The sequence below is a fragment of the Sipha flava genome, unplaced genomic scaffold (assembly GCF_003268045.1).
Source record: "Sipha flava isolate LNK unplaced genomic scaffold, YSA_version1 282_pilon_pilon, whole genome shotgun sequence".
NCBI classification, from domain to species: domain Eukaryota; kingdom Metazoa; phylum Arthropoda; class Insecta; order Hemiptera; family Aphididae; genus Sipha; species Sipha flava.
Window position 1 is genome coordinate 142,283 of NW_020272949.1, and position 14,359 is coordinate 156,641.

The 14,359-nt window shown below is 29.7% G+C and overlaps 1 protein-coding gene across 2 annotated transcripts; it reads left to right on the top strand.

Annotated features, from left to right (window-relative positions):
* Window positions 1–459: 459 nt before the first annotated feature.
* LOC112685555 (protein BCL9 homolog) lies at window positions 460–13,519 on the top strand. 2 transcript variants are annotated; one of them, XM_025557479.1, is made up of 11 exons: window positions 462–1,249; window positions 5,671–6,026; window positions 6,085–6,177; window positions 6,238–6,551; window positions 6,649–6,912; window positions 8,093–8,297; window positions 8,359–8,622; window positions 8,704–8,865; window positions 9,192–9,989; window positions 10,062–10,260; window positions 11,419–13,518. In XM_025557479.1, exons 2-11 carry the CDS (start codon window positions 5,717–5,719, stop codon window positions 13,346–13,348), a joined length of 4,539 nt encoding a protein of 1,512 aa, XP_025413264.1. In that variant the 5' UTR covers window positions 462–1,249; window positions 5,671–5,716; the 3' UTR covers window positions 13,349–13,518. The 2 variants fall into 2 exon arrangements, with proteins under 2 accessions (XP_025413263.1, XP_025413264.1); XM_025557478.1 differs by having other exon boundaries at window positions 460–1,249; window positions 8,359–8,865; window positions 11,419–13,519.
* Window positions 13,520–14,359: the final 840 nt, after the last annotated feature.

Consider the following 14,359-nt stretch of genomic DNA (forward strand, 5'->3'; position numbering starts at 1 on the left):
ATACTATATAAACGTGAACGTTAAAATATTGCGCGTCCGGCAGTGGTAGGGGTTCGTCGGGCAGCGATAGAATAATGACGCGAAATATCGTTCCGTGATATCGTCGCGTATCGGCGGAGCGAACGGTGGTGAAACAGCAGCGGAACGAACCGGAATCGATCTGGCGGTGCACGAAATTTCCGTTGTCACACCGCGAACAATACGATCCGGTGTGTTATTGTTGTTGTTGTCGGTCCTGTCGCCTCCACTCGATCCGCGTCGTTTTCGCCTCCACGCGCCGTGTGTTACCGTCAAAATGGCCGATGCCCGCCGCCGCGGCCGACCGTCCGGCGCTTTATCGTGCGAATGCGCCCCGTTCCCGTGCCCCTGCGCGTGCGAGCGGCCCGCGTACGTGCGTGCGCTGCCGCGTGCGTGTTAGTGCGTGCGTGCGTGCGTGCTCGTACTCGTATTCGTTGCGTTAGTGCGCGTGCGTGCGCGTGAAATATTATTACTATTACTACGTTACAACATAATAATAATCGTCATTCGTCGGCGGAGCACTAGCAGCACCAGCGTACACGATCGGGCTCTCAAGCACACGACGACACAACACCACAACGGTTCTTCGCTAGCTCATCGCGTACGTACGCGATCCGGAAGCGTTTCGCGTGCACTTGTCTCTCGTGTCGCCGATATCCGCGCATCGCCGAGCCAGCCCGCTGCGAACGCGGTGGTTGAACTTACACGTTTTGTTTACCGTAGTCCGGTACGCGCGTGACCGCACAATTGTCGCGATCCCAGATTTGTGGGCGCGTCTTTTCAACGCTGTCTCCGGTCTCGCGGTTCTCGACCGCGTGAATCCCGTCCGGACGTCGTCGCGCAACCGCTGCCTTTACCGGCCGTCCCGTCGTCCCGTAACGTGTTAGTGGTTTCCTTAGGGATTGACCGTTTCGTGTCCGTTCGGTGATCGTCGCCGAACATGTTGCACCATTAACACACCACCGGTCTGCTGTCTTGTCCCACAGTAGATACGCAGGTCAGTCCACTATCCACTGGACCAGTGCTGCTGTGCTCGCCTTTTACGTTCTTCAATATGATTGTGGTTATGTCGAGTCCGTTTACAGTTCACTGTGTAGACCATGCTACAGAAAGGTCACCCAATCCGATCGAACGACACTGGTGGAGGTGATGAGAATGAACGGAAAACCGTGCCATAACGTTTGACTTTGTTCCATCACTAGACAATGTTGCAATCGTCATAAGCATCTTGGTGAGTTGTGCTCGCTCAATAATATCCATCAAATAACTTAACACACCTACCGCTTTTAACTCTTTCCGGCACGGTGGCATACCATATGTCCCACCTCAAAAATCTCACTTCCATCTTGGTGATACGAAAAATAATTTTAATCTTTTAAAATAATTTTTCCGTGTTGCTCTAAATAATTATACATCAAGACTTGAGGTAAATATTTATTACAGTCCATTATATATATAAAACTAATAATAAAACTAATTTAATACTATTGAATAATAATTTAATAATAACTAATTAATATCAAATTATTTGAAGTTATCATTTGTGGAATATTGGTAATTTTTTTTTCTTTTCGTCAACCAAATATTCCTAATATTGTTTTTTTTACATTTCCGTATTAAATATATAACTATGAATTATATTATTACATATGAAAGAATATATGGTATAATTTCATTCAATGCTTGTAAAACCATTTTATCGATAACTGTTTGTCTGTAAAAATATAAAATGCAAGTATCCTATTTATAACCCTCCATGCAGAAAATGAGCAAAACATAGATGATACGAATTAATTTATTAATTTATTATATTTATTTATTTTTTTATAATTGAAATACTAGTGGTTTAGTTGTATTTTTTACTTCTTAATTATCAAAAATAAGTTTAAACAAATGAGGAGGACATTGGTTAAGTATTTTTTAAAGAAATTCCTTCTGATGATAATAGTGATACTTCGTGTGACAATTCTGGTGATGACAATGATTACTGTTTGCCTTCATGTCAACTGATAATTTTTAAATCTTCTTCAGATAGCAAGTAAGACTCGGAAATTTTAAATTTTGTAAAAATTTAAAAAATTATTTAACGCCTACCTACTTCGTATTTTTTAATAGAACAACATTATTTTATGTTTGGATCATACTTTTTCTGAACAAATTGGTACCTGTGCAGCCAAGGTATGGAAATTATTCAGACCCCTGTGCTAGAAAGAGTTAAGCTTGTTTATTCTTTATTCTTATGAGCCACAACCAACACATTTCTTGTTTTGTCTTCAATGTTATAATAACATCATATACAATTATAATATCAGAAGAATAATTAATAACATTTTATTAGTCATGAATTAAATAAAATGTTAATATTTTCTTTTAAGTATCAAAAATATTTTCCCCTAATACTGAACACAGTTCTATATTTCATACCTATGTAATAAATAGAGAATTCTATGCAATTTGCTCAAAAACAAAATTAAAATGAAGCAAAAAAGCAAGTCCATTTTTATCCAAATATTGAAATAAGATTATGTTTAAAATATTCTTTTATTTTCAGTAATGTAGAATAAAAAATATGTAATTTAATCTCAAAACTGCACTTATTAATATTGTTAAGTTTAGTTTTTTTACACTTAGAAATTAATATATATACTACATAATTTTAAAATAATTTATCAGGGGCATATGTATAAGTGATACAATTTGATATAAATATATTCAATGAATTTATTAAAACTACTGTTTTCATCAAATATTATAAATTAATTGATAAAATAAGATTTAAACTAATATTAAAATAGTTATAGTTAAGAAAATCAATGACAAGACTACTTATCTACCTATACCTATCATGTTTATAAATGTATGAAAGATAATTATTAAAAGTGTTATTACTAATAATATGGTAAACCTTTTCCAAAGTAAACCAATGTTTTCTTTTTGCTGTATTTTAAATGACAAAAAAAATATTCAAATATTTTTATACACAAAATATAAAAATTGGTATTTGATATAGTAAAATATAAGTTATATTGTTTCAAATTGATGAAATTATTTAAAAAATGTTGACTAAATTATTTCTAATTTTTTTTAAAAAAAATATATGGTTATTTTATTATTATGGTGTCATAAGGTATGAAATATTTAAATAGTGTGTTGTCATTATACAAAGGTTTAGAAATATTGTAATTAACTTTAAAACCTTATTATATAAATAAATAAATAAATAGTTTATACATAGAAATATGTAAATAAATGTTTAGTTTGGAATATTATATTTGTAAAGTACTACCTATTTCTAATTAAAAATTAATTATCTGGTATATACAAAGTCAATAAAATCGCAATTCTTAAAATCGGTTATACTTTACAAATATAATAATACTTCAGGTTAAGCATTTATTTCTATTTTTAAACTATTTATTTATATATTAATTTACGCATATTAACCATTTACTAATTCTTAATTACATTTTTTATTGCTTTATTACAAAACTTCACTATAAATTACCTCTATAAGGTTTAAAGTATGAGTTTCACATTATTTTAAAAAATAGGTAACATTTTACTAATTATATGCCTTTTCATGAATCTAATTTACCAACTATGAGTCTTATATTTTCTTCCTTAGGTGATTTTTTAAATTTTTTTATAAAAAAAAAAAAAAAATAGAAAATAGTTGTTTTTCAATATATACAAAAATAAATAAATATATATATGTTTATTTGGTTTTTATTTATATGTATTTAATTTTCAACCATCATGATGTAGATTGTATACTGGATATGTCTTTACATTTTTTATCTATTTATAAAAATATAGGTACTTAATTTTTAAAATTATTATTGAATGCTATAACTGTTTGATTATAATAAAATTATATATATGTTAATTCTTAAGTAGATCCTATCTGGGCAATTTATTATAATTTATTAGATTTTGAATAAAAGTAAATAGTAATAATTTTGAATTGTATTGAATTTTGAGTTGCAGAACGATAATAAAAAGCTGTAAATTATTTAAAAAAAAAAAAAAATATTTAAAAAGTGAAATATATTTAAATATTTAGAAAAATTAAATTTTAATAATCTTAATAATCGTAAATTATACTTATAATCTTGCTTATAAATTATAAAGTACAGGTTTTTAGTGTATAATTTATTTAATTATAGAATTATGGGTAGTGTTGGGAAAGATAACCAATATTTTTATCTAGATTAAAGATAAAGATAATGAGTAAAGGTTTATCTAAGATAAAGATAAAAGATAATCTTTCAGTTATCTAGATGAAATAAAAACATAAAAGAGAATTATTTAAAATAACATTCAAGGTTTGACTCTAGGCTATATTTTTAAAATAACTTTTATTTAATGCCTTAAGGTTTGATGGAATATTCTTATTAATCTTAATAATAAATAGGTTAGTAAATGTTTAACAGATTTAGATTATTTTAAATTATTATTTATTGTACCTACCTATATTTTAATATCTGTACAAGTAGTGATTACTAAGTGGCCTTACATTATTCATATTTTTTTAACTAAATTTAATTTGGTTATATAAGTTAACATTAAGTTGTATAAAGATAATATACTAGTATATAAGTATATAACATTGGGTTGTGATGGAATTTGTATTAAAATACTTTTTAATGTAATAACTTAAATTTTAAAATACATATAAATGTCACAGTTCACATATTTAAATTATTATTGTATGACAAATTATGAAAAACAGCTAAATAAAATAATAAAATCTTATTTTAATAAAAAAAAAAAAAAAAAAAAACCACTTTGTTTGAAAACGCATAAAGAGAAGTATAAAATAAAGATATTCCGGATTTATCTAGATAAAAGATGAATAGATAATTTGGACTTTATTTAGATTATTTTTTCGATAATTTTATCGAGATAGTCCCAACACTGATTATGGATTCTTAAATTTATATTTCTAATTATAAATGTTTATTATTTTTACAATTTTTTACTCTGAATAAAGTGATGAATGATCTATTTATGAATTTGTCTATTATTAGAAATTTAAATTATAAAACTACCATAATTATGAATGGGACCTAAAAATACTCTACAGGTAACTCATATTTTTTTTTAATTTCTTGTTAGTATTTTTGTTGATAGTGCTTTAAATGCAAACCTATATTGAGATAAAAATCTTCATTTTCAAATTAAAAAAAAAAAAATTTATAAAGATTAAAATTTGAATTATTAGTTACAATAGATATCTATTGAGATACCTTTGGAGATGACTGCTGATATTTATATTTCAAGTACTGTTTTTGATATTTATTAAATATTTGTAGTTATAATTGTATTTAATACTATAGTGAGTTTATATTAAGACTTCTTATTTTAATAAAAGCATAACAATGCCTTATTGCCTATTGTTTTATATATTTAACCAATTATGATTGGTATCATAATACTCATTTTGTCTCTTTACCTATTTAAAATTAAATGTCTTTATTAAACACAAAATATTATTATTTTGAAAATTAAAATTAATATTTAAATTAGATGATATTTTTATAAAAATATTGAAAATTCCCAATTTAAAATATTTGACATTCGTTAGTTAGATTTATGTTATTCTTATAATATGTAAATTATTTATACTCATTTTTTTTTTTTTTTTAACAGCTCTCTTCAAACAAAAGCTATAATCACACAATAGCTTACGCGTGTGATGATCAAGGAGAAGCAGTGCATAGAAAATAAATCTTCATCTATTAGTGAAGGGGGGGACCCTGGTGCCGGTGATGATAACCAAATGATCAAAACGCCTGATAATAATAGTGGTGATCTTCATCACGATTTAGACAGCATTATTAAAACTGAAACTGATATGACAGCTTTAATAGATAATGCTAGTGGGGATGTAGCAGATAATAAAAGTGGTGTTGGAGGTGGAAGTGCTGGTAGTAACGCATCACCAGGATCATCAAACACTGACCAGAAACAACAACTTATGTCAAATGATATGTGTCTTGGTCAAAGTATGTTACAACTAAATTTTATTTTTGTATTTTATTAAAATATTGATTTATTACACAGTTAAACATGAAGACATCGGTAATAACAGTGGTATTAAAATAGAAGATAACAATACAACCAGTACAACTACAACTACAGTAGAGTCTGATTTTGGTAAAATGTAGTTTTTAAACTATTAATTTTCAAATTTTTAGCATTACATTTTTATTTTAGAATCTTGTGATCGAGTTGTGCTATCTTCAATGAGCAGTGGTAGTGGAGGACCAACCGATTTAATTGATGGTTCTGGTGGTGTACAACCATTAATGAGTAATGTCTTGGGTGGTAACACTACGGGTAATAAACAATCAAATACAACTGGTGGAAACATGGATGCTCAACAACAACAGTACATGCAACAACAAAGTCAAATTTTCGTATTTTCAACCAGTTTAGCAAACAAATCAGCTGAATCAGTATTAGCTGGACAATATCCTACAATTATAGCGTATCATTGTGCTCAACCACGAACAAAAAAATTTTTAGAAGTAATTTGATTTGTTTACATTTGTTACATATTTTTTAAAAATTTGTTTGTATTTAATATTGTAAAAATAAAATCCAAAATGTAATTAATTTTGTTAGAAACATCCATTAAAAGTCAACCAGTTTAATAGACAAAATCCTGGGCAGTGGATGAATAATGTTGTTGCATCTCAACAACAATTGAAACATCAACAGCAGCTTAATAAAGGCATGGCACCTCATGGTGGACAACCAAAATATGGTGGTGGCACACCTTATTCGAGAGCAATGAAAAACAATAACAGTCCATCAGCTGCATCAATGGATAATCCAATAATGCAGCAACAACCTGGAGCTAGAATGCCTATGTGGAGTCATCATCAGGTAAATTAATAACATTAATTTCATATTATATTATATCTGACAGTTTATATTTTCAATATTAGATATTTATTTAATTTTATAAAGTAAGAAATATATTGTTTTTGAATAGAAGTAATGTATATATATATATAAAATAAAAGTTCATATTTTTTATTAAATTAAAATTTGTACAGAAACAAAATATTTTACTACCCACTATGTTAAATTAATATTTAGTTAAGTTTAATCAAGTATAATTTATTATAACTTCTTTATTGTAATCTTGTAGAGTACCACATTCATTAATATTAAGATAAATATTTAATAATACCTTCCAAAATAATATATATTTTTTTAAAAATTTTTATATTTTAATTTAATAAAACAAATATTGTGTTGCAATTTACCTATTAACAATTATTCAATAAGTACAACCATCTAAATGCAAATAATTAAAATATTATTAATTAATTTATGTGTTTAGTATATTTTACTAATATATTTGTAACAACCAAAAAGCTATTGTACCCCATTTTATTAATCTTAAAATATAACTAAATACTAACTAAATTTTTTACCTAAAATTAAATGTTAAGTATTTTCCTATATTTAACTGTATTAATATATGACAGTTATTTGCTGAAATTATTTTAAAATTAAAGAAGATGAATAAATGTAATAAACAATTTTCGGTAAAAATTTTCATTCAACTTTTTATTTCTTGAATTTAATTAATTCTGTAATATTAATTTAAAAGATAATAAACAGAAATAAAAAATAAGTTATAATTATAAACAAATGTAGTTTTTTTTAAGAGTTTTATTAAGAATATATATGATTATTAATAATGGAAAACTTTTAAAGTTTATCGACTTGAATAGTTAAAATAAGTTATTTATATTATTTACTATAGTATTATGAGTATCATATATTGTTATTATGTACATCTATATTTTATGATAATAAATTAAACCCATATTTAAAATTAATTTAATATCATAAATGTTAGACCAATTTTTATTGACATAAAAAAAAAAGACCTAAATGAAATGTTCTTAAAAAATTAATATTAGGTGTATATTTGCATTCATTTATTTATTAGAAGTAATTATTTGTTAACAATACTCCCCTGATAATTTATAATGTAATAAATATACTAGTTCTAACTTATTTCTTACATAAAATAATACTTTTTTTTTAGGGAAATCATATGAATGATTCAGGACCTCAGCAGTTACAACATCCATCAAATCATAATATGATGGGATCTATGTGTGGGCCTGGTATGGGTATGCAAAATCATGGTAATAGTGGTGGTCCTATGGGTCCTGGAATGCTTATGAACAACAATAATAATCCAAATTCACCAATGATGAGTGGTCCCAGTTCTATGATGAATCAACAAGGTATTATTTAAGAAAATTTCCATAAGATATTATTTTTAATAACTTTTGGATTTTCTATTAGGAAATCTATGTTCTATGGGATCTGGTAGTGGTAGTGGAATGCCTATGAATGGTATGGATTTAGATTTAATGGATCATCATCATTCACATCATCAACAACACCATCCAAATCCACATCACCCATCTAACATGATGGATGGTGGCCATAGACCAATAATGGGTGGTGGTCCTCATCATCCTCATCATCCTCCCCCTCATCATCCATCTGGTGCTCTCCATCACCGAGGATCTGTAGGAATGAGTGGTGGACCTCCACATCATCATGGTATGATTGATGTTATGACAATAATTAGTAGTCCTAATAAATATCATCCTTCTAAAACAGATATTATTTTGTTTTCTTCAGGTGGCCCACCAGTTTCTTCAGGTTCAGGTGATGCTCCTGGAGGTCATAACTCTTTGGCAGCTATGATTCCATCTTTAGCTGATTTCGATGATACTATTGGAGGTGGAAATTCATCTCTGGGAGCTGCAGCTGCTGCAGCAGCAGCACATCATTCATTAGCTGGTTAGTAATTTAAAATAAAAAAATACCAAGGCTGAACTTTTTATGGGCAATAAATTTGTAATTTAGTTAAGAGTTAAATTAAGTAAACATGACTCGAGTTATTGAAAGTTTTAATTGAACTTAAAAACGCCCATTTTATAATGTTAATGTTAAATGTAACATGTGTTCTTTTAAATTGCATTATAAAATATAATATTAAAAATAACTATAATTTTAATTTGATTTAATGAATGATGTAGAATTATAATTATGAATTAAATCATTAATTGTATGTGATAAATTAACTGTTAGGTATTATTCTAAATATATATTTTATTTTACAATAGGTGTACAAGTACCTGATGAAAATTTGACACCACAGCAAAGACAACATCGTGAAGAACAACAAGCTACATTGCGTAAGCTTCAACAAATGTTATTTCCTGAAAATTCTAGTGGAGGTGGAGGACCTTCTCAACAACAACCTCCACCTGTTACCTCTTCTTCCTCTGTTGGAGGTCCATTGGATAACTGCAGTGGAAGTGGTGGTATGGATGATTTAATGCCTTCCATTGATGATGATTTGGATGTAGATGCTGTTGTAACAGCTGCAGCAGCAACAAATTCTACTGCAGATCTCTTATTGCCACCTAAAACACCAACTTCATGTTCTTCTGATTGGCAAAAATCAATGTTTGGTAATGAAGATGACAAAAAGAAGGATGTAGGACGTTGTGGTCCACCTCCTTCTTACCACCAAACAGTAGCTCGATCTGCAAGTGTACCTATTGTTTCTATTCCGAGTTGTAGCCCTAATTCTCCTTTAGCTGGTAATGGGACTGGAGTTACAAACAGCAATTTATCATTGCCTTCTCCTCGTACATGTTCAGCACTTAATTCACCAGCTGGAGGTCGTCCTTCATCAAATATGAGCCCCACTGCTGTACGATCTCCAGGTGGTAGTGGATCAAGACTGCAATCAAGTAATCCAGGTACACCAGTACACATGTCACCTGGCAGTGGCACAGGCCATAATTCTTGTTCATCAATGAAACAACAAAAAGGACCTATGTCCAATGAATTTTCTCCATCGTCTAATATTGCAACTCCAGGTCAATCTGGTGGTGGTGGTCAACCATCTCCAGGTGTGTACCAAGCTCCACTTATATTGTTATTTCAATATGTTAATTTGTAATTTTTATTATTTATCTTTTCAGATGGCTTATTTTGTCACAATAATAAGCAGCTATCAAAAAGAGGAGATGAACCAAATTTAATGCCTGTTCCTTCTCCCCAACATATTCAGTACTTAAATACTTTTGATGGTCAAGAACTTACCATACAAAAACAACCTAATACTGGTTTAAAAGATTCCTCGTCTTCCACAACTACAACTACTTCTACGATGTCCCCATCGTAAGTGAAATAAGTTTGACTATATTCTAATTTTATAATTTTTAAAGAAAGTTAACTTGTGTAATTAGTGTGATATGTGTACTTAGAAAAACAATCTTAATAGTATGGAAGAAAAACTTAAATTAAAAATTATTAATGAGAGATTTAATTTTGAGTTAAATTGTAATGTTTTTATCTCGTTTAAAAATAAACATTTATTAACAATAATTAATATATAAATAAATAAACAAATAATTTATATACCTATATAAATAAATAAATAAATAAATAATTTATATACTTATAGAAATAAAAGCCTGAAGTATTATTATATTTGTAAAGTATGACCGGTTTTGAATTAAAAATTCATCATCAAGTATATTTAAAATCAATAAAATCATAATTCTTAAAACCAGTCGTACTTTATAAATGTATTAATACTTCAGGGCTAAGCAATTGTTAAATTAATTTCTATTTGTGAACTATTTAGTTATTTATATATTAATTTACGAGTAATAAGCATTTATTCATTTTTAATATAAATTAAATTTTTTACTGTCTTATTAATTATATTTAATGATACTTTTTGTTTAAACTGATTGTACAATAAGCATTAATACTTAATACTGTTTTGAATTTTTGGGTACGGATTAGGTCATACTACATTTAAATTCTTATAACTATAAATATAAAAATGATAAAAAATAAAGGATTATAAGTAATACATATTTATCATAGTCTTTATTAAAGTATTAAAATATATAATTGTAATCGATTCTTATCTGTTTTTGGTAGTTATTCAATTTATTTAAACAACATATTTTTTCATTCAATTTTCATATTACTATTTTATTACTAGTCAATGGTTGTTATTATTACTTTGATTTCATGGTTTAATTAATTTAATACATAATTCTTATATTTATATTTAATTCCTAGAGTAAATTTTATGAAGATGTTGAAATTATCGTTTAATGGTTTAATAATTTTAATAAATATATATATATATATATATATATAGGTATATTTTATATATAATAATAAAATAATATTGAAATTTATTTTGTAATGAAATCTATTCTTAATTCAAAATGGGGTTTATTGTGATTTAAACATTTATTCTAGTACTTGAATGTATTTGATATTATTTAATCTTTAAATTATTCTTTTACATTTTAGAATACCTACATCTCAAAATAATATGGACATGATAATGACTGATTCAAATATAAAATCTTCACAAGCTAATACACCTTCTAACCATCATTCACCCTCATCTATGGATATACCAGTTGGAAGTAATCGTTACCCTGGTACACCTAGTGATTTTGCATCACCTAGTCCATCAGCTATGGAAAGCAATAATGGTCCTTCTAATAAACAAAATAATATGCAGCAAATGAGGAATGGAGGTTATACATGTCCACCTAGTCCACAACAGCAAATGATGAATGAATCAAGATATCCTGGAAATTATGGAAGTGGCCCACCACAACATAAATCTGGGGGAATGATGGGGGATCCCAAAGATTCTCCCTTAGGATTTCCATCACGCTTGGGTCCTGGAGATATGCCTTTAAACCCATCAGCCGCTGCTGCGGCAGCAGCTGCAGCTGGTTTACAATCATCACAACAACAACCGATGAAACATTTTGATCCCATATCATCTTTAGCTCAAATGAATCAACAGTTAGCTAATAATGTAGCTGGTGGAGGATCATCGCCAATTGTGAACCATGGTGGTGGACCTCCTTTACATCATCCTGGTGGTCCCGGTCATCATCATCCTGGCGGTGGAATGATGTCACCTTTTGGCGGCGGAGGTGGTCCTCCCATTCATATGATGGGAGGCAATAACGATCCCATGTGTGGTCCTATGGGAATGGGTGGTGGTGGAATGCATGATAGTGGCATGGGTGGACCTCCTGGTAGTGGTGGTCGTATGATGTATGGACCGGGTCCTGGATTAGGCCAAGGGCCACCACCACCAGGACCTAATGGAAATGGAATGTCTATGGGACCAGGAGGTGGAATAGGAATGGGAATGCCTCCAATAGGAGGTGGTAGAAACGGTGGTATGATGATGAATTCTTGCGTTGGTGGAGGTCCATTGTCTCCAAAATCTTCATCAATGATGCAACAACAACAATATCAGCAACAACAACAAAGGCTTATGCCTAGAATACCATCTGGAGGTGGTCCTGGAGTACCTTATAACGGCGGTGCTAATATACAAGTTAAACCTAGTGCTCCCAATACAATACAATATTTACCTAATAATTCCAGAGGTGGTGGTGGTCCTAGAAATGGTGCGTCCTCACAACCTCAACAACAGCAACAGCAGCAGCAGCAACAACAGCCACAACAACAACCTAGCATAGATTTTTTACAAAGGTTTTCAGGTGGACCGGGTAATAGTGGAAATCAATTGTCTAATTTAGATGGTAAAATGCCTACTCACAATTTACAATATTTTCCTAATTCTGGTGGTGGGGGGTACAATAACAGTAATGGCGGTGCTGGTATGAATGATATGATGTGTGGTAATGGTGGTCCTCCAGGTGGAAGTATGAGTGGTATACCACCTGGTGGTCCAAATAATAATAGAGGAATGATGCGCGGTAATGCAACAGGTATGATACGACTAGGAAGTGGTAACAGTGGAATGGGTATGGGTAGTGGTAATTATAACGGTGGTCCACCAGATGGTATGTTTGGTGGTGGTGGACCTCCTCTTCATCATCCATCATCTGGCCATCCACAACAGCAAATTATGATGATGGGTGGAGGTTCAGGTGGACCACCTCCTCAACAGCATAAAGGTGGAGGAATGTTAGGCGGTCCAGGACCTCCAGATGCTACACAACCTTTACCACCGTCAATGGGTGGTGGTGGTGGTCCAGGACCAGGAGGGGTTCCTGTAGGATTTAGAGGTGGTCCTCCAGTATCAAATTCGTTTATTGGTCCAACAACAGCTGATCCAAATTATGCACAGCAATTTCATAATTTCCAACAACAATTATATGCTACCAATACTCGAGGTGGCGGCGGTGGAGGTCCATCAGGCCCTGGAGGAGGTGGACCTCAACAGTTTTTTGTGTCTAAGTAAATAACAATATTATGACTTTTCAAAGCAATAACAATTATTTATATTAGCAAGTCATGTGTTTATAACATGCCTATTATTAATTATCTGTCACTTTTTACTAAATATTTTTTCTTAGCTGCCTCCAATTGTATAAAATTAACAGCAGACTGATCATTCTTAAAGATAATTATTTTTATGTGTATTCAATTTGTTCAACTTGTTGAACTTATTGTTCAATTTGTTCAACACTATATTTTGAGAATAATGTAAAAATAAAATAAAAATAGTTAATTTATTCATGCATGTGTAGATAATATTGAGTATTATTATAACATATATGTATATATTATATGTATTTATACTGAAACTGTAAAGACGTGAATATTTGTTTTCAAATACAATGACTAATCCGTTGCCGCCACTGCATATTACAATTTAATTAATTAATTAACGTATTATTATTACTATATTATAATTATTATTGTATTATTACTGTCATTATTATTATTGTATTACAATTATTATTATTATTATATTATTATTATTATTATTATGAAAAATTATCGAAAATAATTTATTTTGTATGCCAACTTAAATATAGCAGCAGCAGCAATAAAGAGCGAGTGGGCATGTTAATAACTTTGATAATAATATATATTTTTTTGTACATTTAATTATTATGGATGTCGATTAAATGCGCCACTCTAGTATGTAATATAATTTATTATAATTATAACAAATGTGTTAAATAATTTTTGTTGTTAAATTTTTTGATTTGTAGCAATAATTTGATATCAATCCAATTTATATTCATGGTAATAATGCTAAATATTGATAAAACTCTTACGATGAAAAATATAATGAGTATGTAATGATAATTGAGTGCACATACTAAAAATATACATGTATGTAAATATACATATTTATATTCAACTTCTATTTATTACACTAATATTTTGAAGAAAATTACTTGATATAATTGTACAAATTGCATTTGTTCTAATGTATACACAACTTTGATTTATTTTTAAT

What these genes read in the sequence shown, in the direction of transcription:
- LOC112685555 (XM_025557478.1), top strand. Translation starts at nt 5,717, where the DNA reads ATGATCAAGGAGAAGCAGTGCATAGAAAATAAATCTTCATCTATTAGT. An exon ending in TGATATGTGTCTTGGTCAAA is followed by an intron (nt 6,027 to 6,084) that starts GTATGTTACAAC and finishes TTTATTACACAG; the next exon opens with TTAAACATGAAGACATCGGT. An exon ending in TTCTATGATGAATCAACAAG is followed by an intron (nt 8,298 to 8,358) that starts GTATTATTTAAG and finishes ATTTTCTATTAG; the next exon opens with GAAATCTATGTTCTATGGGA.